General features: G+C 41.4%; 2 protein-coding genes across 5 annotated transcripts in view; both read right to left on the bottom strand.

The window, feature by feature from the left end:
• The window catches only part of TLR5 (toll like receptor 5), a 29734-nt gene extending 17057 nt beyond the window's left edge, over nucleotides 1-12677 (bottom strand). The window contains exons 1-3 of one of the 3 annotated variants that reach the window (XM_033054050.2): nucleotides 12592-12677; nucleotides 10052-12025; nucleotides 5648-5869 (exon numbers count right to left, since the gene is read on the bottom strand). The gene's annotated coding sequence lies outside the window, so the exon portion shown is untranslated. Of the gene's footprint in view, nucleotides 1-5647; nucleotides 5870-10051; nucleotides 12026-12591 lie in introns of those variants that run through there. The other 2 variants (XM_033054051.2, XM_033054049.2) reach the window with 2 other exon arrangements.
• Nucleotides 12678-13651: 974 nt separating this feature from the next.
• SUSD4 (sushi domain containing 4) overlaps nucleotides 13652-26508 on the bottom strand; it is a 71010-nt gene continuing 58153 nt past the window's right edge. For both annotated transcript variants that reach the window (XM_033054053.1, XM_033054054.1), the window contains 4 exons: nucleotides 18142-18333; nucleotides 17503-17647; nucleotides 15914-16296; nucleotides 13652-14736 (listed from right to left, as the gene is read on the bottom strand). In XM_033054053.1, the coding sequence (XP_032909944.1) occupies nucleotides 14708-14736; nucleotides 15914-16296; nucleotides 17503-17647; nucleotides 18142-18333 (749 nt within the window). In that variant the 3' untranslated portion in view covers nucleotides 13652-14707. The remainder of the gene's footprint in view (nucleotides 14737-15913; nucleotides 16297-17502; nucleotides 17648-18141; nucleotides 18334-26508) is intronic.

Genomic DNA, 26508 nt, shown 5'->3' with positions numbered 1-26508 from the left:
GGTAACCGCTTTAGGCATCAATGTTCAGTCAGCTATCCACCACTATCCCCAGGCCACTGTCCAGCCATTCTGATCCCAGCCTGTAGTGCTGCAAAGGGTTGTTGTGGACAAAGTGCAGGACTCCACACTTGGATTTGTTGAACCTCGTATGGTTGGACTTGGCCCATCCTGTCCAGGTCCCTCTGTAGAGCCCTCCTACCCTCCAGCAGATTGACTCTCATTCCCAGCTTGGTGTCAAATTTGGCAATTTCTTATCATCCTTCACAGAAGTGGCCCAATTAGTTCTAACTGTGCTTTTGCCTCTCTAATTGCCCTAACAACTCCCTTAAACATTTCCTGAGATACCTGACCCTCCTTCCAGAGGTGATACACCTTTTTTTTCCTCCTTAGTTTCTTCCAAAGGTCCTTGCCCATCCAAGCCAGTCATTTTCCTTGTTGGCTCATCTTTTGGCTCATAGGGACAGTCTGTTCCTGTGCCTTCAAGATCTCTGTTTTGAAGCAAGCCTATCCTTCCTGGAATCCTGTGTTTTTAAGGGCTGCTTCCCGAGGTACTCTCCAAATAATTCTCTTGAATAGGCCAAATTCTGCCCTCTGGGAATCCAGTTTGGATGTTTTCTTGATGCTCCCTCTTGTTTCACCAGCTATTGAAAATGCTATAATTTCATGATCACTGTGCCCCAGACAGCCTCCAGCCACCACATCTCCCACCAGCCCATCTGTGTTTGCAAGCAGCAGGTTGAGCGCAGTCCCTCCCTGCTAGGCTCGCTCACCAGCTGTAATAAGTTGTCCTCCACACACTGCTCCCAGCAGATACCTGGCAGGTTAAAGTCACCTACAAGAGCAAGGACTGGTGATCTTGAAACCAGCTCCAGCTGCTTATAGAAACCACCTCTTCATCCTGGCTGGGTGGTCTATAACAGGATGTCAGCCTTCCCCCTGATTCCTCCCCATAGGCACTCGACCTTATAATTATTAATCACAGTGGCCATGGCATCAAGAGCCTCTGTAACACACAGAGCTACCCCCTCCACCTTTTCTCCCTCACTGTCTCTTCTGAAGAGCTTGTAGCCATCCACTGCAGCATTCCAGCTATGTGAGTCATCCCACCACATTTCCATGACGGTGTCTATGCCGTAGCTTTCCTGCTGTACCATGGCTTCCAGCTCCTCTTGTTCAGTACCCAGGCTGCCTGCATTAGTGTGCATGCACTTCAACTGGGCTGTTGATTTCACCCCTGACTCTGCTTACCCTCCTTGGGCTTGTTTCTGGTCTGAAATGGTCTGAAATGCTGTGACAGTCTAGGTGCCTGCTAAGGCAGTTTCAGTTTGTGAAAACCTCAGAAGGGGCTGAAGCAGCAAGTAAGTAGTACTGTTATCCTTTCATGGCTATAGTTTTTGAGAACCTTTTTGTTTAATACATAAAGTACATTTCAGCATGGAAGCAATGTTTTCACTGCTGCTTGTTGTACAGTCATCTGCTGTTAACAAATGGTCATGAATTTACACAAGTGTTTCTTTGCAAAAGTTGTTACTAAGTTATGGTTGAAAATCCAACCTGGAGCTTTTTTAGGGCATTGGCTGATTTGTGACTGAACAATGCTTGCACACCACTATTAAGACTGAAGACTTGCTTCTGGATTAAATATTTTTCATCCAGTTATTAAAAACCTTCAGGCTTCACATGCATAAATCATAGAACTCTATAATAAAGATGCCAAAATATTCAGCTTCTGTGGTTGTTCTCTCTCTCAGAGAGAAAAGAAACAACTAAGCTGTTTGTTAATGCAACTGTATTTTCTGTAGCAGTGTGTGCTGACATCTTTCAGTGCCTTCTAGCACTGAGGAAGTAATGCAATTCCAAATGATGCAGATGAGCATGTCCTGCATGTTATATTTTGACCACAAAAAGCACACCTACACAGCCCCCTCATACTGTTCTGTCACTTGAAAGAAATGATGGAAACAAAAACAAAAGGTGTCTTCCTGCCAAGGTGCCTCTGTTAAGCACAGACATGTTTCTTGCTCCTCCCTTGTCTTATGCAAGTCACATACACACACTGAGCTAGACACCTAGCAGGCACCAAAAGGGATTAGGATGGAGGGGATAAAGATTTCCTCTCCAATATGCACAGGAAAACATGAAAAATCAGGAACAATTTCTTACAGAATCTTACTGTCTCCTAGATTTATTCAGCTTCTTGCATTGAAAGACCTAAGTTTAAGCATGTTACTAATTTCAAGAAAATACCATCTCTGAAGGTTCATTTATAAAAGATCAGTAAATGCTGTAACAGGTTTTATAGTTATTTGTCTCACATTTTGATAAAGACTGCAACAGGTTAACAGGCTGTTTATTACCAGGGTTTATCAGCAGCTATGATGTCTTCATAACATTTCCAGTGTATCCCACTCCATTTTAAACTCGTTAATACATGAATAGCATGCAATCTTTATAAGCCCTCTTAAAATGCAGCCAGGATATAGTCTTTATTGAAATAAGACCCAAACAGGTGCTCTCTCCTGTATTTAATGGAGTGGATTTAATACAGGAAAAAAAATGTGCTTCCAGCCAAAATCAGCCCCTTGTGTGTGCTGGTTGTGCAAATGACATTTGCCAGTTGTAATGTACTCAGCCTATGAAATTTTAATAGCCACAGAAGGTTATCTATGGCGAGTGACTAATACCTTCTAAATTAAGGCCTGTAATTGCACTCCAGTGATTAATGCATTAAATTACCCATTTCTTACATGTAAGACACCAAATGGGTATCTTATAGTACTCCGAGCTCACCTATAATGTACAATAGGCAGGTGAAATACATGAGCATTTCCCCCAGGCTCCTTCTAAACCAGCCTTCCACCCACACAAGATCAACACTCTAATAAGGTCATTATTTCTGGAGGTGCACATTCTCAGATCTTGCATAGGTAATGTCATTTAAGTTCCTTTACCTTATGAGTCCCAGTTAAAATTATCATAATAAATGCCAAGAATGATTTGATTTTTTCCCATATGGATTTCACAACTAACATAGGAAAATCTGTGATCTCATTAATAAATCTCTAACTTTAAAAAAAAAAAAAAAAAAAAGGGAGAAGAAAACAGTATTTTGGGAATAATTAAAGTATTCTAGAAAGATTTTTATCAAAAGCACTGAACTCAACAGTTTGTCCACATAATGGAGAGAATAAGAAAAGATAAAATTCAACATGTACAAACTTAATTATTCTCTCTATGTATATAGAAGAATCCAAAATTAACTTCTGCAAATTAATTTTTCCCTGGGTTAGGTAGCATTGATTTTGATCTCAATCCCCTTCTGTGAGCTTTTTTCTTAGTGAGACTAAAGACTTTGGAGAGGCAGGTTTTTGCATTTATCTGCCTTTAGAGCCTTGGCTCCCACTGACTTCAGTTACAAATATGACTGTGTTAATGTGAGCAAAGAGAAGAACAAGTTCAGTAAAGGGTAAAAACTTGGTCAATTGAATAAAGTGCTCTATCCATCTCAGCATAAGAATAATTCAATATATTACATTCTAGCTTGAAAATTATGATATTTTCATTTTAGCATGCACTGAAACCCAAGTTTTTCTTTGAAATTAACATGGTCAGATCTTGGCAAAAAAGAGGCCCTCAGTGCTATGCTTGCCCTGCTTTAGATTCTTAAGCCCAAGGTAAAAGTATGCAAAAGGGTAGAGATGGAGGAAGTAGTTCAGCTCATTCTGCTTCTCTCCCAGATCTGAGTAGGTTATAGGAGAAAAATGTACTCCCAGAGTTTATTATGGATCAAATACAGCCCTGGATTGTCTGACCTCCACAGCTGTACAGGATAAATCCCTGTTTTGGGCTCTGCTGTCAGGTCAGCCAGACACAGCAGCAGCAGCAGCTGCCCCCTGAGGCCACTCGGAGTAGAAGGAGACCTTTGTTCAGGCAACATCCACCAGCCAGCTGTTCCCTATATCCTGCAAAAATAGGCTGGCTGGAGCTGAAATCTGGTTTTACTCTAACCTAAATACCTTTCAAACGTTGGGGCTGTAGCAAAATGACCTGTGATAGTTTTTGTGTTACCCAGTTGTCTGGCATGGGGACATGAGTGTACTTGTGAAGCACTTGTGCAAACTCAGATTCTGCCATGGAAACCCCCTGGGAATCAAAAGTGCATGTGGGATTGGGAGAGACAGGAGAGAGCCTCAAGACATAAGTTTCTGCAGTGTTAACATAAAGGGGTGGATGAAGGTAAAGCAAAATACGCTGGTGGCACCAGAAGAAATGTCCCATGAAACAAAAAATTATACATGCTGACAATATGCCAGGGTTGTGCATGCAGCTGGGATTTAAAAGCCAGCACATCCATGACAGCCTTGTTATCCTTGTGGCTCCAGTGGCACTCGAGCCATGTGTCAGTTAACAGCAGCATACTCAGCCAGGATGGCTGGCTTGGTCCATCCTGGCCACTTCTCCAAATGTAAAAATGACACATGAATTGCGACACGTCATGTTGTGCCACTCAAAATCACAGCGGACGAGGAGAGCATAAAACCATGCAGCACTTCGTGCACTCCCAAAACGTTATTCTTTTAAGGATCTCCAGAGTAATTTAGTAGCAAAGCATGTGACATCCTAGAGAAAAGGTCTTTCACTTTTTTCCACATGGAAAGATTCCTCCAGGCATTAAAATAATAACCTGAAGTCTCAATACTCAATCACATTTTTATCAAGAAGCAGGTGGAAGTAATCTGTTCATGAGGGAGGACTGTGCTGAAGGCTGTGCTTCCCAGTGGCCATCTCTGGAGAGATGCCCTTCCACTCCAGCTCCTGCCCCACAGCAGGCAATCACACTGATGGGGTGAATACAGAATAGAAAAACACAGCACTTGTTCTGCAGTTCCTTCCACCTCACCCAGTTGGCTTGGTTTAGCCAAACTCCCCTAAGTGGTGCCTTGCACTCCTGATCTTATGCTGACAGCACCTGCCAGCCAGCAGTAATGGGAGAAAGTGCTTGGAGTGGGATGCCACATCACTCCTGGCTTCATCCTCACCTGAAAGTCGAACCTTTCAGGCATGAAATGTGTTTCACTTTTGTATGGCCTCTTCCATTTTCTGCCTGTTCTGATGTGACAGCAGTTTCTGCTCATTTTGTGCTATCAGCACAAGCCCTAAAACACTGCTCTTATCTACACCTGTTCCTGCCATGGAATGTCACTGCCTAAAGAAAAGAGAGATGCTGCAGATGCCAAGAAGCTTCTGTAACTCACTGCCTGTGAAGCAACTATCACCTCAGAAATCATATTTACCTGAAAAGAGCATGCTTGCCATTTTCAGTAACCCCACCTGTTGCTGATATTGTTTTCTTTGTACATTTGAGAGAATCTGGTGCCTGGTCACCTTTGCTCCTGGCTCCAGTGCTCCAGTACTGATGGAGCTGTGTGGGTCAAGCCCCAGTACAGATGGGCTAAACAGAATAAACTTGTGTCTCTTTTGCCCTAATGCAGATGGTGCAAATCCAGAAATAGCTTTCAGCAGTGAACAGCTTTAAGAGAGCAGAATCAATTCTCTATGACCATGCAAGGGGTAAAGCACTTGCTCAAGTGGAGCATTTTTCACTTATCACAAATTTGTGCTTTTGAGGGTTTCTTGCATTTCCTACCTTCTTCAAGTTATGTAGAAAAAGTTGTGTTTGGCATCTGCACATGGGAATCCATCTCCATTTGGAATTTAAAATTTATCACAACCTGCTTGGCATCGGTTTCCCTGTAAGTTTTCAGCATATACTTATGGCTCTCCACAGTCATTCTTCATTTATTTTTCTATGGCTCTGCTAATCAAAGCCTCAGCTCACTTTCCTTTTAAGGTCCAAACTCTCTTCACTCTGTAAAAAGAGAAAAACATTTGTCAAATGTCAGAGGTCTTTGAACTGTTGTATTGGTGAAATCCTAATGATTACATGGGACTCTTTCTGACCAGCAGCCTTTCTCACTCAATAAACAATTTTTTTCCACAGAGCTTAAATATGTAATTGCAGGGCAGAGGCTGTTGCTTCCTAGGAAAAGCACTTATGAACACATCTTGCACTAAGTGTTGAGATTTCAGTGTAATCTTGGGCTATTATTTTTCTGTTTTACAGGCTGGATTTCTTTCCAGGGTCCAAATTATGAACATGAGATTTGGCTTCCCTATTGTGAACTTCCTGTCCTTCAAGTGCATGACTAATCTGAAGAGAAAAATAAATGCATGGGGACAACACAACAATGAGGCTACTCCTAAGCTTGATTTATTTCTTTGTTCTTAAAAAACCATTTCTTTAGTTTTAAACATTTTCTTTAATTTTCAGTGATACTCACTTTGAGTTGAAAATATTCACTGTCTCACAGAGCCAGGCCTGACAGACATCCTGATACAAAGACCTAACAGTGCTGAATGTTGCTGAGGCAAAAACCTAAGAAGATTTGCAGCTATTTCTAATTGTCTCAGCCTTGACTCGTGGCATGTCCATCTTTGGAGTCACCAGGAACTGAGTCTGCTAAACATGGAAGAAACTTCAAGCAAATTCTCACAGAAGGCACTCCTGTAGTCCCAGCAGCTACCAAAACCAGGCAATGCTAAACCAATACAATTTCACTGCACTTCATTTAATTTCATTCTATTCTATTTCATTGTTTTCAATTTCTTTCAGAATTTTATATTTTATCAATTAAATTTATTTCCTTTGCTTTCTATCCATTGCGCTTCATTTGTTGATTTCTCATTTCATTTTCATTTTCATTACAATGAAATCTCAAGATCTCAATGAGTACAATTTCAGTAAGGTCCATTCCATTCCATTCCATTCCATTCCATTCCATTCCATTCCATTCCATTCCATTCCATTCCATTCCATGTTTTTACTTCATTTCACAATTTTTTCAAATTTATTTCATTCTATTTCTTTTCCTGTGTTTTCATTTCACTTCATGCCTTGATTTCTCATTTCATTTCCTTTCATGAAATGAAATCTCGGTATTTCAAGGAGTATAATTTCAGTAAGTTTCAGTTCATTCCACTGAACTGCAGTTCATTCCAATCCATTTCAACAATTAACTGCTCCTAAGAATTTTTTTTTAAATTTAATTTAATTTTATTCTATTTCCTTTCCTGTCTTTTCATTTAATGTCATTCTTAGAATTCTCATTTTATTTCCTCTCTTTTTATATGTTCTAGAGGAGGCAGATATTTGATTTACGTCTGCTGTCTCCTAGTGACATAAAATATGGTTTGGTGACACAGCCTCAATGAAGAAACTGAAGGTCAGGGGACAATTAATCACATTCTTGCCCATAATTTAATATGAAAATATGTAGGCATATTTAGGACATTTAGGCATCCAAAGGTGAAGGCAGTGCTATTGTGGATTTATAAGTATCTAAAATTTATAAGAGTAAATCTAAGATTTATAAGTATCTATTTTAGTTTCATTTGCTTGTCTTTTCCTAGAGCAGCCAAAGGCTGTTGATGATCTGTTGCACAGCCCTATGTTGTTAAGGCTCAAATGAATCCACAGTACCACAGTGCACCCAGTCAGCCTTGAGTCACTGCAAATGCTGTAATCCAAGTAAAATCATAAGTCTAGGCAGATTTTCCAGAGTCCAGTTTTGCTCTAAGGAAGTGTGATGATAAACCCTGCCTTCCCTTCGAAGGCAGCACGTGGCCTTTCTTCTGCTTCTGGGAATCAGATGGGGACTCCTGACTGCATGGTCAGAAAGAGCTCGTTGCTGAAAGGGCTCCCAGTTCTCATTCATTTCACTGGAAGCTGACAGCAGTGTATACATCCAGAGCCTTCTGTCTGTAACAGCTCCTACATTCAGAAACTCAGGGAACAGGAGCCTCTCAGACCAGAGAAAACTGACTGAAGAGGCATCATTATCTTTAATGCTGCTGCTTCTTGTGATTTTTCTTCCCACTTTTTCCGTAAACCAAAGAGAACACTATCATCTAAGCCTTGTTGTAGGTATCCCTATCCCCAGTAAGATGTATTTGTGACAGATCAGCCCAGCACCCTAAGCCTAATTGAGAAGCTGGACACTTTTCAGCTGTCATGATGTCTTTTTTAATGCCAGGCTTCAGCACTTCTGCAACTCTGTCTACACTGCACACTGCTGCAATGTGAATGGATGTGTAAGAAAACCTGCTAAGTTCCTGTGGAACTTCTCTTCCCAAGTGGTTGCCCAAAATCCAGTGGAAAACCAAGCAGGAGTTGTACAAGCAGACAGCTCTCTTTGCCAGCTGGGCTAACTCTCATTTTTGCTGCAGCACTTCAGTGAAAGCCAATTATACCGAACTCCAGTAATGGCTCTATCAGTGATAGACTGCAGACATTTATAGTCCTCATCAATGAACAGGCTAAGTGAAGCTAAATCGTTCTGCTAGACTTTTAAGTAATTAACCCTGAATTATTAACAACAGGCAGCTATGGTAATGGTTATGAAAGAAATAACAACTGGTTGCACAGTTATTAGCATGAGAGCACTGAACAAGGCAGGAGAGCAGCTTGTGCTACCATGGAATTAATAGAAGGGACAACGGTGGCAAATGTGATCCCCTGCAGGGCAGTACAGTTCCAGGGGCTCACAGAGCTGCTCAAAGACACTTGCTTTGGCAAGAGCAGAATGTACTCAGCAGTAGATGGATGGAAGTCAGAAGTGGATGGTAATAAGGAATGTTAAAAATAAATTCAGCCTCATTAGGTTAGGAAAAAAAAAAGAAGAAAAAAGAAAATATGTGAACTTGTCAGCTCAGCAATTGGCAAGTCTTTAGTTCAAGCAGTTATCCAGGGGACAAGAAATTGATACCAGAGCACCAGGAAGCAGGCTGATGAAGTGATCTGCTGTGCACTCTCTTCTCCCTAACTGGACTGTATCAGTGCCAATTTTCTGAAGATGTGAGCTGACCAGTTTCAGAAAGGAGGGGGTCTTTAAAAAGGTCTTGCCTTAACAACACCCTAAAATATTGGCAGATCCTTATAACCCTTGGCTACTGTGTTTTCATAGGAGCATTCACATGCACCTGTCAATATTGGGCTGATGAAAGCTTGTGAACTGACAGTCCTGGGACTGAGGCATTGACACAGCACTCATGAAGCAATGTGGGCTCCCCTCAGTGTCCCTCTCTAAACATTTTCATGGACCATTTGCCAGCAGAGTGAGGAGCTCCATGTCCCTTCTTGTCCTCTCTGCTGAGAACTTAAATGAGCAAGGCAAATAAGAGGCAAATTTCTCTCTTATATGGGAGGGAAAGTGTCCTGCTGGGTGCTGCACTGCAATTAAGCAGCTTGTTTTGCTTCCCAGCATGACTGGGGTGGCAAAATGAAACTGGAACAACAGTATTACCAAAAACTCCCTGAACAAATAGAAGGATAAGCAGAGGAGAAATGAAGGCAAACACAGTAAAATGGAAAAAGTGAATCCAAATCAAAACCACAGCACCTAATGTAAGCAGAACCAGTCTGATAACAGAAATGCAGAGGTGAAGGAAAAGATCTGCTGGAGCCCCCAAACTTGGAAGCCTGTGCTTGCCTCTTGACTTTCTTTTGAACCAGTTGCATTAAACAAACAGCTCCCTCTGTTCTTACTGGAGAACATGGGGAATTTATTCATGTCCCCTAGACTTTATTAAAATTTAAAGGTCTTTTCTTCCTTCTCCAAGTTTCTGCTTAATATATTTTAGCAGGTGAATGCAATTTTCCTGGGTTATAAAATGTCCTCACATAGCAACTGCCCCTGCCCTGCAGGGCAGCCCCTTTACCTTGCTGAGGAAAGGTGCCTCGAATCCCAGTCAGCCTCATCCATCCAATTTCTTTATGGGGTCTCTGTGAATTATTAAAAGTCTGCTCTGACACCTGGACAGAAGATAATTCAATCTCAGCCCTTTCTGTTGCTATTAAAGAACCTATCTTCCTGTCCTGGAAAATGCAGGGCTGGAAGAAAGGGCTGTGTGCCACTATTATAATAGTAGTGAGGAGAGAAATCTGAGTGCATGAAATAAGTTATATATATTATATGGGGAGAGAAGGATTTACCTGTCTGTCCTGCTGGGAGAGTGATAGGCAAAGCAGGGCCTGTCTCCCCTCTGCCACAGGGCGTCCCCTCCAGTGCAGTACAATTCCTTTGGGAATTGTCCAAAGGGACTGGATGTGTCCTTGCCTATGGAACATCCCCCTGGGTTTGAGACAGATGTTTACTTGCTTTGCAATTCTTTCTGCCCCCAAGTCATGCCTGGGCATCCACAGGAGATCAAGAACAGGAGCCTGAGGTGTGCTTCTCTCATCTGTGCTACTCCCCTCTGACAGCTGACATGCTAAGCTGTGCTACCATCCACAGTACAGGGCACGGAGGAACAAACAGCTTTTGGGCATGGGAAGCAAGTTTTGCATAAACATGACAATGGGCTCTGCGCTCCAGTTGCCTGAGCTGCTGTTTCTCATTGAACTCAATAGGTGTCTTCAGATAATTGCCAAGAGAGGATTTACTTCACCTAATGCGCAGGGAGTATTAGAGGGGCTGCATTCATTTAGCTGCCTAAGATAGGCATGAAGACCAGAAAATCCCAAGTTTGGATTTGTCACAGAACAAAATTCTGAAATCAATGTCACTTCAATGCAACAGGGTTTAATTCAGAGGATTTTATTGGAGTTCAGCCCACGCTACATGAAAGCTTCTCTTGGTGGAATAGAGAATATTTCTGGCTGTGGTTTTGATGAGTACTGACCAGTGTGCCTAGTACCATAAGTTTGGAATTAGTTTGTGGGCAAAACTGAGCATCAGCCAAGTTTAGTTCTCACAAGCTGGGAATCATGCAGACAGAATGAGGAGGGGCCCCAAAGCTCCCATTGTGCATCTCCCTCAGTGTTTTCCTGGCCTCTGTTTATTTAAAACAGTATTTTAAAATCTCTCAGAGGTTTTTACAGCTTCTTCAGACCACCTCTCTCCTAGTAACTGTCCCTGTGACTAGAATGTTTTTCCTAATATCTAACCTATTTCTCTCAATCTTCAATTAAGTCTATTATTCTTGTCCTACTTATATGGATAAATTCCTTCTTTGCAAAGTATGCTTCTTAGAGAAAACTGAATTTCTGTGTTCTCTTTGGTCTTGTGTTGTTCACACTGAATGCTACATAATCCGTGACCTGTGAAGACAGGACAGGTTCTTCCAATTCTCTCTGCTTGATTCTCTCTGCTTGGCTGCCATCCAGCTACACCATGTTTCCCTTGAAGAGGAAAAAAATTGCTCAACATTTGACATCCTGCTCTGGCTGAGGCCTTACTAGTGCTGAGTGCAGCTGAAGGGATGCTTCATGCATTTTATAAGTTACGGTTCTGTGTAAACACTCCTCTGTTGACATTTAACATTTTCACAACAGCCAGGTTCTGTTGACTCATGCTCGAGTTGTGATTCACTCCCTGCAGAGCTCCTGTGAGACCTTGGATCTCCACCCTTCACCCAGCACTCTGCAGGTCAAGCCCCTGTTCGTAAGTCAGTGTTGGAGGCTGACACATTGCTCACTTCTGTTCCTCTTTTCTCATTTTTAGAAATATTGGCAGGGTGAAGCCAGTTCTTGTTTTTCTTTCCTGGAGTTCTCAGTACACACCCTTTTTCTCTCTGCTGAAGGCACATGGGTTGTCCATCTTCACCAGCATACTGCTTCTCCCCTCACCAACAAGGGCTTTCCTGGATCTGTTTTAATTCACATCCAGGTGGCTTAAGGGAAAACAGCTTATGATCTGCATAAGATGTGCTCATCCTCCCATCTGGTCTCATTTACACAGTGAACATCCTGCCATGACCATAGCATCCCTCTTGTCGCTTGAGGCCCTGAAAACATCCTGAGGTCTTAGGCCAGGGAGCTGTGGAGTTCTCCAGGGTGTCCAGGTTGCTGGGCAGGCTGGGGGCACGTTGGGGCAGCCCCCAGCCCAGGCTGTCACCTTGTGGGCTTGTGGGCTAGGACACAGATGTGGATCCAGAGACAGGCAGTCCTCTCCTGAGAATTCAAGCCCTATGTGGAAAAAAAATAGCATGAGAAAAAATCCTCTCTTTCCCCCCAAATACTCAAGCATGTAAAACCCCCAAACTCCACCACATAAATAATCCCCCCCACAAAACAGCCTTTCAGGAAGTTTTATCCAACATAAGCAAAAAATGGGAAAACTCTCTTCCCTTTACAAGCTGTATTTAGCACAGTGCTATCAAAAGGCTATCAAGCAAAATTAATACATTCATGTTTCCTGGTGTATTTGCAGTTCTGCACTTCTTAAAATAAAAATGGTCTGATAAGTCATAAATTTACATTTCTTAAGGTACCCTGTCTGGCTCCCTTAATGAAATGACTGCAATACAATTCACTCAGTAGTGTAAATCTCTAAAACCTCAGAGCTCCAAATATAAATCAAGAAGCTTTCATAACAGAAATTAATAAATGGAAGCAAAAGAATTTAATAAGGAATGAGATTTCACGAGCCACTAAAAGACCAGCAAGGATGCATTTTATAATATTTTATAAGGCATTTAAAGTAAATTCAATACTTTTCAATGGCATTATGAAACTGAAATCACATAACTGACTGGAGGCTTGGGGTGTGCTTCAGTTTGGGGTTGGTTTTATAGGACTCCTCTCTTGTTGGTTGTGCAAACACCTCTGGAAAGCTTGAGATCTAAAAAGGAAGGGGTAACCAAGAAAGTGCAAACACCTGATAGATACATCTCTGGGATAAACCTGAACATGCAGCTGCAACTGACACAATTCAGGAGAAGAAAAATGCAAATACTGCATAAGCAAGGATGGAGGATAATATGGAATATGTCTCATTTCACAGTACCAGTTGCTGTTTTCATCAATCTTACCGTAGGATAATTGGCATCATTACTTCTGCTCACCACAGTTTTTGGTCTGCTTTTGCTTCTTGCTGTCACATACAGTTGCTGACAGGATGCTAATAAACACTTTTCTTGAATGGTTGCAGCACATCTATTATTCTACTAGCCTGACTCATGAGTGGGGCCACTAAATGCTACCACAATACAAATAAATCATTAAACAATGATGAAAAAATAATAGAGCAGCTTGTAGTGATCCACTGTTTATGGCAATAAAGATATTATTAATTTACTTTGCACATAAAATCAGAACTTAGTTGTTTTTTCCCCTTTGGTTTGGATTAGCCCACATGATGGCAATCTCTGTCATTAATACACAGTAAGTTATTCCTCCAAACACTGCCAGTTTGAGATGTTTAATCTGCACAGTACCAAAAATAAGACAAGAAAATCTGCTTGGATTTCAGTAATTACATGAAAGAGCCAGGAATTTTCCAGACAAAGAATGAATAGCCTGTAACACCACGGACTGAACCCCTCATAGAGGCTTTAGCACAGTGCTCTGGCACAGCCTGCAGAGCAGAGAAAGCCCTGAACAAAACCCCCACATTGCATCTGCAGAAGCTGTGCCCCTGCTGTACATGTGCTCTGCTTACCCAAAACCACTCTCTCTGTTTCCAGCTGGATAATGGATGTAAAGCTGAAAATGCCACAGGATAGGTGTTCTGCTATCTCCTACCTTCGGGTAGGAGCTGGTGAAAGAAATGAGGAAGGGAAAAAAAGGCCAACTACACAATAGTCAGATAAGTCAAAAGAACTGAAACTCAGCTTTATTATATATTTTTAAAAAGTATTCTACAATAATGGCTCAGAATACTACCACAATGTACAGAAACAAGGCAGTGCTCTGGGCTATGACTGTAGATTACTCTTATATATATATATGTATATATATATATATATATTTAAGAGCTTAAGAAAGGTTGAAGCACGGTAGTTCAACATTTCTTAAGCATATATTTAATAATTTTAACATCTTCTAGATCTCTCATATTACAGCAGGATTTATCAAATGCAATGTAGTCACAGAGGTCTTGCATAAATACAAATATTGATATTTTACTTCGAATATTGTCTATGATATAAATTCTGCCTTACCTTTAAAAAAAAATCTCCAGATCGTTACGTGACCTGGGAGTCTTTCCTTTTCTTTCTCTTTAAGAATTTTTAAATATATATATATATTTTTATATATTTGCTATTGTACATCAAAGTTTATATGAATCCCATCATTTCTGTTATATTTTTCTGCAGACATGGTCTGAAGCAAAATCACCAACAACTAAATCAAAAACTTCCTGGTTATCATAGGAAAGCCAAAGAGGATCTTTCCTTTTTTTCTGTGTGTGTTTCAGTACTGGTATTTTTTAAACTTGAAAGGATTCTTCATAAACTAGAGGTCCATAGATCATTTAAAGCAGTCTTTATAAGCAAATTTACATATTTTGACATGCTTTTGTGAGGCAGTTAGTATCAAAATCCAATAGCATTTCTTACAGAGCCATATGACTTTCTGCGATGCAGATATACATTTCATTTCTAAAAAGCCACAGTTCTTTTTCTACATCTGCTCTCATCAAATCCCCAGGATTCATTCATAAAACTGCTGCTGTTCCAAATGCTGATGCTGATATCCCTGCTGTGGATCAAGACATACACCCAGCCTGGTGACATCATCACGTGGAGGATTGGTAAGTAGGAAAACACCCTCCCCAAATCCACAGAGAGTCCTTTCTATGTCTGAATCCTCACGATTCATGTCACCCAACAGTGCAATGTGACGAAGAGACGACTTCAGTGCAGGCTAAGGGTCTTCATCCATCAAAGGAATCTCTAGGAGAAACAAAGAAATAGCATTGGCTCCTGATTGCAGTTTCCCTTTGCACTTTTGCAGTGTGTTATTGTTACCAATTCTACAAATTGCAAATATCGGAACAAGACATGGGATATTGCTAATTCTAGACCCACTCAGACTCTAACGCCTCTATGAAAATTAGATAATTGAAATTATATTGAAACAGTTTTTCTTCAAAAACTTAGGACCACAAAAACCTAAATGCAAGCATCCTTGCTACTACATTAACCACTGAAGCAGCATTCAGAGGTGGCAGGGACTTTAACTGGCAGCCCCATAATTTCTTCCTCTCCTCCTGAGTGTCCTGTTCCCCTTGTGATACCAGTAAAACTATCCAAACCCCTCTGAAGAAGAAGACTCCCTCCACTCAGACCTTCACCCACACTGAATTTAGGACACTGGGCTTCAGCTCAGTGACAATGGAGTGTGGGATATGAGGCCTTCTAAATTTCTCCAAGGAAAGCCATCTAGTTTCCTTAACACACTGAGCAGCATCAATCAGAACTCCACGAAATCCTGTCAGTACATGCTCATGTTCGATTTAAAGGCAGGCAGTAATTCATGGCAAGCTCCCTCCTGGCACGTGGACCTGTGGGCACACTCTCCTTATGCTGTGACTACCATGTCCATGTCTTAAGGCTCACATACTTCAGATGGAGGGAATGTTTTGCTGGATGCACAGACAAGATGAGTTTGTTAATAAAGGTTGCTAATTTTGGCCCAGTATGAAAATATTATTTATTTTCTCTTTCAAGGAAAAATCCTGTTATTTGTTGGGAAAGCCTGGGTAAGTGAGGGAGCTGTGAACGTAGGTGTTGAGGAGCAGATGAACAGACCAGCACAAGCAAGATGAGGGCTGGTTTTGCTTCTGTACTCAGGTGTTTGCTGACATCCCTATTGATGAGACTGGGGTCTGGACAGGAGCTTTCTGGCCTGGCATTCAAATGACATGCATCTCAGCTAGCAAGGAGATGTCACAGACATGAAATTCTATAATCATGCAGTTTTATGATTTTTAAAAAGTTTCAACTTAAGGTGTAGACAAAACCATGGATAAAGTACAAGCAAGTCAGCTGGGTGAATTCCTGCTCTGCAGTACAAACAAATGATGTCCCCCGTTCATGGACTCACCTATGGCACCCATGCAAGACTCACCATCTGTGATATCGATCCGGGGACTCGTGGATGCAGCATCCCCCTCAGGGCTATGGGATACCTCAGTTCTATCTGAGCCGGGAAGTGCTGCTGCTTGGCATGTCAGGGATGGGTACAAACTTTGGAGCAGTTCAGAGGAACCTGACCTACTGTCACAGGTCTCAAATTCACTGGGCTGCGTGTCTGGAATCCTGGGACCGGGGTAAGCAGGAGGATTCTGATCTTCTGTCTGCAAAATATGCCCCTGGTCTGTGGCAGCTGAGTATCTGGGTGCCAGGGCATTCAAGCCGCTGCTGACAGCTTCATCGTAGGAAGGCAGCATGACAGGAACACCATCCACCACCACGAAGTCGGGGTCGCCCATGGAGCCCTCCTGGTTACCTCTACGTCAAACACAGAAAGGTTATCGCGGAGAGCAGGAGCATGCCAGCAGCAGCTCGGAGCAACTGCTGACCTTCAGTAAACACAGCACTTCCTAACCATGCCAAATGAAGCTACAGGGTCATTAACATTCACAGGAATGTTCGCCAAATTATGTTTGGGTTGACAGGTGGAATCTTATACAATTGGAAAAATGAAACCAGTAGCAGGAGAGTTCCAAGAGGGGAAGGTAAACAGATATGTGGAAGAGAAAAGGAGCATCATTTGCTGTGCTGTGCACTGTAGGTACCATGGATATAAGATCACAAAGGTAGTTCACCAGGCAGAAGTGTCTGAACCCCTGACAAAACGTGTGCACAGAAGTGTTTATAGCCCAAGTAAACAGGCTCTGACATCACTACTGCTGGATGACAAGTGGCAAGACTCGTGGCCTCCTTCAAGCCTTGCTTTTTAAGGATGGAGGCTTCCTTAACCAGTATTAAGCTGGTTTCTTTTATAAGCAAAATATTTCTATTAATTAGGAAGGTCCATTAAACCCTAAAGAATCTGTTTAGTAGCCTATTAAACACAGGATAGTCCAGGCAGGAGGGAATTGGTCCCAGGTGCCTTCAAGACATGAAAACATCTGAAAAGGAGAGGACTGAAAGCCATTTTAGTAAGCTAGACAAGTCCAGCTATAGCCTTTCCTCATGGAGAGCACTATGACAATCAATGACAAATGCTCCCAGCTCCATGATATTTCATGGAAATAAAGGAAGATGCAGGATTGTTTATGAATTGTGATGAAAATTATACTAATAAAGGTAAAGCAACCCTTTAATGTAAATTTGTCCATAGACAAAAAAGAAATCCTTTCTTAAAACTTACTAAGTCTACAGTAGTTAAAAAACTAATTCCCCCAGCACCTGAAAATGAGTATTTAAAAATATTGTCAGCTATTTTTACAGAAAGAAGCAGCAGCTCTCCATAGAAGAGCAGTAATTACTCCCAGAGTGAATCTGGCAAACTTTGCCTTTTAGCTGCATGAAGGACTACTGCAGGTTTTTGGGTGTGCCCTTCCACACCAGTGGTTCAGGGACTTCTGCTCAGAGCAGAATCAAGTATCTGCAAGGCTCATGAGCTGCTCCATCTCTCTAGCAAGGAGTGCTGAGTGTGAAAACTGAATCTAAGCCCTCAATCTTCAAAATAAGAAAGAAACCAGTACAAACCGTGGAAGGAAATGTGTCTTAAATTTGGTCTGGAACATCCTGGCTAAAATAACCAGTAGCAGTACTAATAAAACACTGGTAGCAGTAAATGCCACTATTTTCCATGTAGTCAGGAGGGTCTCCTGTGTATTTGGCCAGGTTTGCTCTGTAACAGAAAGACAGTACAAGAGTTGTGTTTGTATATTCCCATTGTTATTTCATATTCAACTTCTCAGAAGTGCTAGTTAGGATCAGACATTTTTAATATGCAACTTGTAAGAACACACATAAACCCTTTGCCATGAACCAAAAGCAGTCTTAACATTAAGCTGTCACAGAGGCTGGATCTTGCTTTTTCCCCTTGACTGGTCTTTTATGCATGCAATCATGACTTTAGCTTGCGTACACATAGAAATATCCAGATGTTGAAAAATACAGTTGAAGAGGTAATGATTAAAATGGTTTAGATTCATTCAGGATCTTGGGAATGCATTATATTTATCCTTTTTCAAAACCTGAGACTCTTGAAAGTCAGTTGGAAAATGCTCATCACTTAACCATGAAATAGCTGAAGCTCACCAGGCATTACCAACCTACAAATTTGCTCCAAAATGAGGGGCAGTAAAAATACAGGACTATTAGGATAGGACTGTGCTTCACCTGTTTTGACACAGTACACTTGGTAGGAGGGGAACCACTCTCCATACTGGCAGGTGATGTACTTGTAGTCGTTGGTGAGGGTGTAGCCAGGGTCACAGTAGAACTCCACCACGGTCCCGTGGTTGTAGCGCTCGCACGGCCGCGGGTGGCAGATGTAGTCTCCATGGCTCACCATTGGAGGTAGTGGGCAAACTTGGGCAAGCAAACAAAGAGGAAAGGAGAAAGATGTTAATGCCAGCAAGCTGCCACTGGGCAGCTTCAGAGTGTCAAAATGCAGCAGGCACACTTCAGGCTCCCTCTCAGCTCCCTGCAGTTCTGGGAATGTCTCAGTGGCACCAGTGCCCATCCACACCAGTGGAGGGGTGCACGTGCACGTGCCAGGTGGGATCTGGGAAGCTTCCAATCCTCTGTGGGAAGAGAGGAAGACAAAAGGGGACACATGCCCATCAGGTGGCAGCATGGGCAGTCAAAATAAGGAAGATCATGCTCTTCATGGGGCATGTATAATTCAGCTGTAACATGCTATTTTTTGTTTCATTAACATAATTAAATGGTTATATGCATTAATTAAATTCCTTTTAAAAATAAGTTTCCCATCAGCAGTGCTGCAAGAGATGCAAAGCACCTAGTGTTGCTTAAGCACGTGCAGTCTGTATCACTGTAATTTTATCAGGTTGAGCTTAAAGTCCACTGGTATTTGTGTTTTGTTATTTCTGAACAGCCTGACTGATCTCAGTGGGACCACTAGTGGAGTGTGGTCTTAAATATAGCAGAGGCTGAGCCCATGTTAATTAAGTAGAGTGGTTTACTTAGGGTTAGGTAAATAAGAGAGAATTGCAATATAAACACGTGGAACTTTTCCTGTAGGCCCTGGAATGACAGCTCAGGCAGATGAACAGCATGGAGAACTGAGGGAACACTCGGGAAAACAGCAGTGGGGAAAGCAGCTCACAAGCAGTATTTTTACAAGAGAGGAAACTTTTCCACTGTGTAAGTGTTGGTTGATTACTGCTTTTTCTTCTAGCACTGGGCAAAAAAAAAACCCTGCAAGGTGTAATGATGTTTCAAATGACTGCATATTGACCCAAAAGAGGCTTCAGTCACTGGCTGGCTGCTTTAATTTCCCTTCAGAGGCAGTTCCCAGCTGGCTCAGTGCCCCATCTACAGGCCCTTCCCTTCACTTCATGCCTGTCTCATGCAGGCAAGACCTACTGCATTGATTTAAATAATGAAAATGACATCTCTTGGAAGAAGAATCTTCCCAGAAATTACAATTCAGCTGCTTCTCCCTGTGACTCTTGTTACATGAATAATGCATTTCATAAAAAAATACACAAGATATTAAATGAATCTTCAAGAGAGGCTGATTACAATGTGCAGCAGTGTCTATTCCCCATCCTCTGGAGAAACAGTTTTGTTTGCATTTTCACTGGCAAGGCTTAATAATAACTTGAAATCAGAGTAAGTAATTCACATAAAAATTCACATCCTCAATGCTCTGCACACTTTCCAATGTCTCTGGGCCAACAAGAAAGAGGAATACTTTACTGGGAAGTCAACTCAAGATTGAAAACAATTTTCTTAAGATTAGGATGAGGTTGTTAGACTGAAATAGTAGGAAAGCACTTATTAATAATTCTTGTATTAAAAAGAAAATTATCAGTGAAAGCCATGATCCTGGCCTACCATAAGGAAACCTGGTATATTTTTATTACCTATGCTTAGAGCATGAGAACAAAGGAAGAGAACAATTTAAGCTCTTCTACAACTGAATTTTGCCAAGCTCAGGCAGTGTGTGAGAGATGTGTAGATGTCCACAACCTTTCTAGCAATGAGAAAGTAGAGCACACCTTATCACAAACAGCAACACTCAGAGAAACTAATTTTCCCCTCCAGCAATGTAGCTGCTACATCATCCCTAACCTCTTAATGTCATTGAGAGCCAAAGCAGCCCGCTGAATAGAAAAATCCCTCAAAGCTGGCATCCCAGCAATGTGGGTCAGCTCAGGAATGACATATTCCCAGGCAGATTTAAAGCTATACACTGTGGGGATAACCCAGGTATGGAGCTGTCAGTCTTTTTACAGACAGAGGTGTATTTTGTAACACCCAAAAATGAGAGTATCACTCTTTGTGTAGGATATGTCCCCAGGACTAAGAAGAGTGCCACTCCTTCCAGGGATACATCCATATTTCAAAGGAAATGCTTGTGTATGGGTGCTGCCTGGAAACTCCTGCAAACAATTTTTATTTCCCTGCCAAGTATTAGTCATGAATTAATCAAGGTTTATGAGGTTTACCTGCAAAACAGCTCCTGCATGAAACACTGTGAACCAACAGAGGTAATGGAACAGGTTTGGAACTGAGGGCTTTTAGCTCAGCTGAAATAGGACTCCATTCTGCACTGCAAGAGTCAGGGATTCTAACTCACTCGGAGTACCACTCACCACCTCCCGCGAACTTTATGTTCAACCAGTTTCAGGATCCCTTTAACACTTCCATGGGCAAACTGGCCCCCATGTGCAGTGTGTAGCACTCAGGTTCAAAGCCTCTTTTCACAAATCAGGTCAAAGATACATCACAAACAACCCTAAATTAACTCACTCAGCTCTGGGCAGTTAGTTGTACACTCAGTCCTTTTCTCAACTCACTTCATTCTCATGGTCATCCTGATCCAAGATCCTTTAAATCCAGTGGAAGGACAGCCAGCGAGTGGCCTTGGTTTTGAATGTAGAAATGAAAGTCTGGAGGGCTGTTGAACTATTTTGGCTCTTTTGGACAGAAAATTTTTAGTGCAGAGCTGGTCACGTTACAGGACCTGAGTCTTTATTTATGCCAGATGCCAGTGTATGATGCTGGTTACATGGATTAAAGGAATGTGTCAGATCAAATATGGAGGGAAACTTAGGTGACAAACCTAAGGCCCCTGAAGTTTTTTAGAAAAGTTAAAATTCTATCATTCCCAGTAGTGAGCCCTTATTGTGTTTGGAAATTACAGGCCATGGACTTCAGGCAAATGCATCAAACTCACAGAATGAAAATAGCCATAAACTGATTGCAATAAAAGTATGTCTGACAAGTACATTTTCACTGCCAAAACCAATAGCATAATGCACAATATTCATAGAAACAAGGGAATTCTACTTCAGAAAGTTCCCAGAGATCAAAAAAATCCCTAAGTGCTGTTCTTAAATATGATACTAAATTTTTACTACCAGTAGCTTTCAGCATCTTCACTTTATAAGGCTTTGGAGACTTTAATGCTCTAATTACAGCATCCAGCCTGGATAATCCAGTAGTATTTTCTGACGACCAGCATTAAAAGACCACATGCCTGTGTCCTTAACTTTGGAGCTTGGCAGAGGGACAGACATAATTCAAGCAGTGTCTGCTGGTGGTTCTGCAGCAGGCAATCATAGGTCTCTGCATCTGTCTTTGTACAGCAATTGGCCACAGAATGTAAAGGGATTTACAGGAACTTTATAGCTCAGCATTCTCAGCTGAAAAGTTGAATCATTCATCAAAAAGAAAGAGCAATTGTGTTTATATGGCAAACAAATCCCTTGCTGGATGCTCAAGAGTCCTGTTACTCAAGGAAATTGAAGGGAAGAATTCCTGATTCGATTTGGTGGACTTCCTTCCCTGCTCCTAGGAGCTGCTGGAGAGCTGAGGGCTCTCCTCTGAGATCAGCTTTCTGCTCTGGCTGATTTTAATGAAGGACTAACACTATCAATAAGAACTTAAAACCTGGGGAGCTGAGCCTTGTGTTGCCAGCAGTGTGACACAGTGGCCTGGAGCAGAGGCAAGGGCTGGTCTGCTCCACTGAGTGTCCTCTCCATCACAGCCCCTGCAGAGCTGCATCCCTTGGAGCAGGGCCAGGGGAGGGAGGACAGGCTGAGGGCACTTGAGGAATTAATGAGGTTCACCCAGTGATTTTTTCCTACCCATTATGGTGAAGAAGCTTTTTAAACTCTGCCCGGAGGATGCTGCGGTAATTCTGCAATGTTGGCACTGGAACTGGAGGAGGGAGGGAAGATTTTTTGGCACTAGCATATTCTCAGTTAACATCAATGGTGCAGAATAAAGACATTGCATGACTTTTAAAAGCTACTGGTAGAGAGATAACAGTGAAGTTACAGATATTTACACTGTTAAAACCCTGTTTTTTAGTCAGTGTTCAAAGGCTAGTGGTTTTAGTCTGTGGTCAAAGTAGACCTGTGGTAAATCACTCAGGTTTTGCCCAGCATTTTTTATGTGAGCCAAAAACTAAAAGCAAAAATTTGTCGAAGTACAGGACACTTACATATAAAAATATAAGGGGTAGGAACAAGCCATCTTATTTTCCACCTGTGATTGTTTGTCTCAAACTACTAATTCACCATTTGTGTAGGACATTAATTTCTTGTTAGCTGGGTTAGCAGAAAACCCCAGTGTAAGGCAAACCATTTTTGTTTGACACAGGGATGGAGAGGATTAGAGACATTTGCACTTTATAAAGAATAACACTTCTTCCAAACACATCGTGAATGCCTGCTCATTATGCAAAGAATGAGAACAGATTAAGATGAAAGTTCCAGATGAGAAAGACACAGATAAAAACTTGCCAGTTCACTGTGCAGGAAAATGCTGGTGTGTCTCAGGGAGTCATCTGAGAGGGGGAGACATGTCTGCTTTGCTCACAAACTGGAAGAGAACAAGAGTTTCTCCTGACCCTCACTTGTCAGTTTTGTACACAGCAGGACAGTAATTATCACCAGAAATCTGGACACCTGTCACCTGGCTACTGCATCCCAATCAATGTAATTCAAGCTGTCACTTACTCCATGAGACCACAGCTGTGATGTCCCAGCAGGTCTGACCCTTCCCATCGAGGGTGGCCAGGTCCCCACCTGAAGCTTTACTGGCTGGGGGCCTAAGGATGGATCCTTCTCCATATACTGCTTCCATACAAGCTAATGCAAGATCTGAAAATTATATTTTTTACAGAAACATAGAAGATGAAGATTATTTATTCCTTTTCCTGCTTCTTCCTGAGCACCGTGCTAATAAACTTGGTTCCCTCAGTGTCATCACCCTTCATACCTTCAGAATAAAACAAATCATCAACCAAGAAATTTTGCTCTCATATTCATAAAAATTCGTGTTCAGCTCACTTGACAGACCTGTCCATTTCCACAGGTATTACCAGAAAATGAATCACACCTGCACTGCACAGTACAGAGCCTGAGGAAATTAATTTTGCACTTTGAATACTAAAAAAGGGATTTTTCTATTCTATACTTAGATTTTAATTTACAGAATGTACAAAACCCAATGTATTTTAATTCTAAAATAGCAAAACAAAAATTGCCATTAAAATGTCCAGTGTTCTAAGTAGGATGGAGGAAGAACGACTGTACTTAATCACTCAAAATATCCAATCAAAAACAAAAACTTGAAGAAGAAATTGAGAGGTTTGTAAAAGGAAGGAAATAGAAAATCCAGTTGCTTTAAAATAAGCCCTGTCAAAACATTTTATTCTAAGAACATCTGCTTAATGAGACTTTTTTTAATGACACTCTTCAGGAATGTAAACAGAACAGGAAGCACTACTGGAGTAAATTTTCATTTATTATGAACATCAACTTAACAATATCCTATTGAAGCATCCCTAGAACAAATGCTGCTGGCACTGTGAAGGCAGACTTGGTGCCTGTACTGGAACAAACTTGGAGGCTGTTGAATTTGTGTTCTGAAAGTGATGCCATGCTTTCAGGAACTTTTCTCATTACTCATTCCCACAGCAAAACAACAGCACCAAGAGTAATAACAGAATACAAAGCTTGGTGGAAACAACTGAGCCCTCATATGTAAAGTAAATCCTATTTAAGCCTGACTGAAGATGTAAAGTAATGAAGATACAAGACATTTACTTTGAACTCTCAGGTTATTTATTTCTTGAAAGCCCAGAGCAAGAATTATTAATAATATTGTGTTCTTAGAATAGTATACAAATTCTTTTCAATCTTAGCCTTTCTTAATTACTTAACCTTCAATATGCCAATTATGTTTTCTACTGAAAAGACACCTAACAGGTAAGCAATTTTTTCTCAACCACTCAGCATGTCAATGTTCAAGCAGCCAGGAACACACTGCAGGTCTCCTGGCTCCAGGCTGCTGCCTGTACCCCCAGGAAATCACCCCTGGGTAATTCTGAACCAGCTTTGACAGTGAGGTAAGCCTTTCAATGTGCACAGTGAGAATTTCTCACCTTCTACAGAATGTTAAATGAATTGAATAGTTAAGTTTTTAAAGAAACGCTGCTTCTCTGGTCTAGCTTTGGCAAACACCATCTTGCTGAGAATTGCATGAAACAGTACAAAAGTAGTTTCAAACATATTTTAATCATAACTTAATATTAGCTGATTCCAAAATGGAAACAGAGAGTGTTTTACAATCACTTATGGTACACACTTCCTTCTTGGAACTGCAAATTACCCAGCAGGTTTTGCAGTTCCAGTCAGGAACTGACTGATCCTGAGCTCCTCAGGATCATCATACCAAATTCACACTCAACCTCAACAACTCTGCCCTTTCCAGCACAGTATCCTGTGAAACTGATATCAGTGCTGAAGTCTTTAGTTTCAAATGCATTTCTCAACAAATACAGGATGAAGCACACCCCAAATGATTTTTCTTCCTCTAAATTGTAAGTTAAACAGTGAAAGTTTCATTTAAACTACAAAAATTGATGATCAGTTTGCAACTAGAGAGCTAGGACTTCTTTTAGCAAATAGCCTGCAACTATATATAAGGAAATATTTATATTCATTGTTAACATGTGAGTGCTTGGAGCACTGTGGTCTCATTTATAGCAGATAATTTTTACTTTCTTCATTACTTGCTTCCACTTTTGTTTCTTCTTTCCCTCATGAGGGGATGGCTTTATGATCAGCAATGGTCTTTTCAGGACTTTCAGAAGCAGATGCTGGGGACTACAGAGACACATTGCAGGAAGGAATTAGAAAACTCCAAAATAAATCAAGGCTTGGGTATTTGACAGTTTGAACCTACTTTGCTCCTCCTCCTAATCCTATGTCATAACAAAAAATGAATAAATAATTCCAATAAGTACACTAACAATTTAACCAATGCTAAACCCACCACCATAATTAGTGCATTAACCGAAAAATCTCAAATTAGTGAACTAAAGCCACTACAGCATCCCAGGATAACCTGAGGACTGTAAAAGGCCAAAGTGCTTGGAAATATTTTGGAGGTGGAAGGGGGAGAGAGAGCATTCAGGAAGCTGGCTAAGAAAACCAGGCAGCCAAAGGCTTCAGTCAGGAACTGCCTGTCTGAAAAAGCCAGTGCTCACTGAAAGCTGGATGTATCAGTGGGGTTTTATGTTACTTCAATCCCTCTTTTTTTGCATAGCTTTTTCTTCTTTGTTATAAGCAAGAATCCTTTGAGCTTGTGTGCAGTTACCTACACCAGTCATCAGGGACTGATGGAGACACGGAATGCTGGAATGGCCAAGCAGTAATCCAGGGCTTAGCTGAAGGCTGAGGAAATCAAGCTATACCACATAAGGAAGGAAAAAGCACAAGGTCCATTCCCAATGGAGAGCTACAAGGAAAAAAAAAAAAAAAAGAGCGGGGTGGAAAACCAGCAGATGATCTTAGCAGTGTAATTTCACCAATCATCTTACAAGACCAGGAAGGCATGGAGGAGTGTTGGTTTCTGTCATTTATGTTCAGTTCACAAGTGCCTGCCTACACAGATTGGTGAAAGGGCCACTCTTTAAATATTGGGTTCTATCTCTGGAAATGAGCAAGTGAGTAGACTTCCTGATGCACAGAGTCCATAGCCACAGTTCCCTCCATCTGTAGAAGATGTTCTGTGCATGCTTTATGTGGCCAAATTTAATGAGCATGTCCATAAAGCACAGAGATGTTTGATTTCAAGGTAGGTAATGTGTTATTTTCCCTTCCAAGAAGCCTTGTCAGATACAGTTGAAGATTAGCATCATAAAATACCCCTCAGGAAGAATTTTTTGTCAGCTTTCCCCCACCTAACCCACCGTATATTTAAAGCACTATGGATAAAACACTACATGTATCTCGCAGGTAATATGAAACTTCAGGGCAGAAATTATGGCTCCATGAACAAGTTGGGATGTCTGGCTGATTCTGGAAATGCTAAGGAGTTTCTGAAAGGTACAGAGGTGATAGAGCAGGTGTAAAACCATGATTTACTCTGTCAGTCCTGTGCAACAATCAATACCAAAGACATGAAAAAAACAGATTATAAGATGTTATTCTGTTGCTTTCTTGAAAAACTATGAGCAGTAGAGAAGGAATATATTTCAATCCTAGACAAAAACAA

The sequence above is a fragment of the Catharus ustulatus genome, chromosome 3 (assembly GCF_009819885.2).
Source record: "Catharus ustulatus isolate bCatUst1 chromosome 3, bCatUst1.pri.v2, whole genome shotgun sequence".
Lineage (NCBI taxonomy): Eukaryota > Metazoa > Chordata > Aves > Passeriformes > Turdidae > Catharus > Catharus ustulatus.
This window is presented reverse-complemented; position numbering and strand designations above follow the sequence as displayed.